Source organism: Arachis ipaensis, chromosome B03 (genome assembly GCF_000816755.2).
Source record: "Arachis ipaensis cultivar K30076 chromosome B03, Araip1.1, whole genome shotgun sequence".
In the NCBI taxonomy this organism is placed as follows: domain Eukaryota; kingdom Viridiplantae; phylum Streptophyta; class Magnoliopsida; order Fabales; family Fabaceae; genus Arachis; species Arachis ipaensis.
In genome coordinates, this window is record NC_029787.2 from 1,691,924 (window position 1) to 1,692,581 (window position 658).

A 658-nucleotide genomic window follows, 5' to 3' on the forward strand; every position below is an offset into this window, starting at 1 on the left:
AGTACTCCTTTTCAAACAAATTTTTTGTTTTTATTTTTTATTTTTATTTTTATATATAGTGGTGGATATATATCATTTGTTATAATTTCTTTGATGATTAATTTCATATTAATTAATTTCGTCAATTGAATTGACTAATTCAGTTGCTACATTGTTAGAAAAAAAAAAGATTTTTTTAATTTTAAATTCGGTTGTAGCAAATTTCACTTTGATTTTGCAGTAATTTTCGATCTAGTTCGATAACTTATACGATTATGTCTCTAGTTAGGGTTGTTAAATGGGTTAACACATGAATTCTTTAAAAAATGTGCACACAAATTAAAATGTTACCATTATTTTCTGTTGTATATATATTATTTTACAAAAATATAAAAAAATAACCCTCACTCCTAATTTTCTTCATTTGATGTCAGAGAATTGCTATAGCATATTTGGTTGCGGCATTATGTGAAATTTGGTTGAAGTGTAATGATTCTGTTAATTCAGTTTTGTCCCTATTAAGGAAGTATAGATACCAGGGGTAAGCCTTCATTTTTTATCCATGTACTTTTAGTTTATTAATTAATTCAAATTTGATGAAGTTACATAGTTTCTAATGGTTAAGGTTAATAAGAAAATGTATCAGAAATAATGATAATTTAAATTTAAATTAAATACT

At 23.9% G+C, this 658-nt stretch overlaps 1 protein-coding gene across 1 annotated transcript in view; it reads left to right on the plus strand.

Moving 5' to 3' along the window:
• LOC107632411 (heparan-alpha-glucosaminide N-acetyltransferase-like) overlaps positions 1–658 on the plus strand; it is a 7,310-nt gene that overhangs the window by 2,416 nt on the left and 4,236 nt on the right. Inside the window, exons 4-6 of the mRNA XM_021120112.1 lie at positions 265–281; positions 414–520; positions 582–588. Coding sequence (XP_020975771.1) covers positions 265–281; positions 414–520; positions 582–588 — 131 coding nt within the window. The remainder of the gene's footprint in view (positions 1–264; positions 282–413; positions 521–581; positions 589–658) is intronic.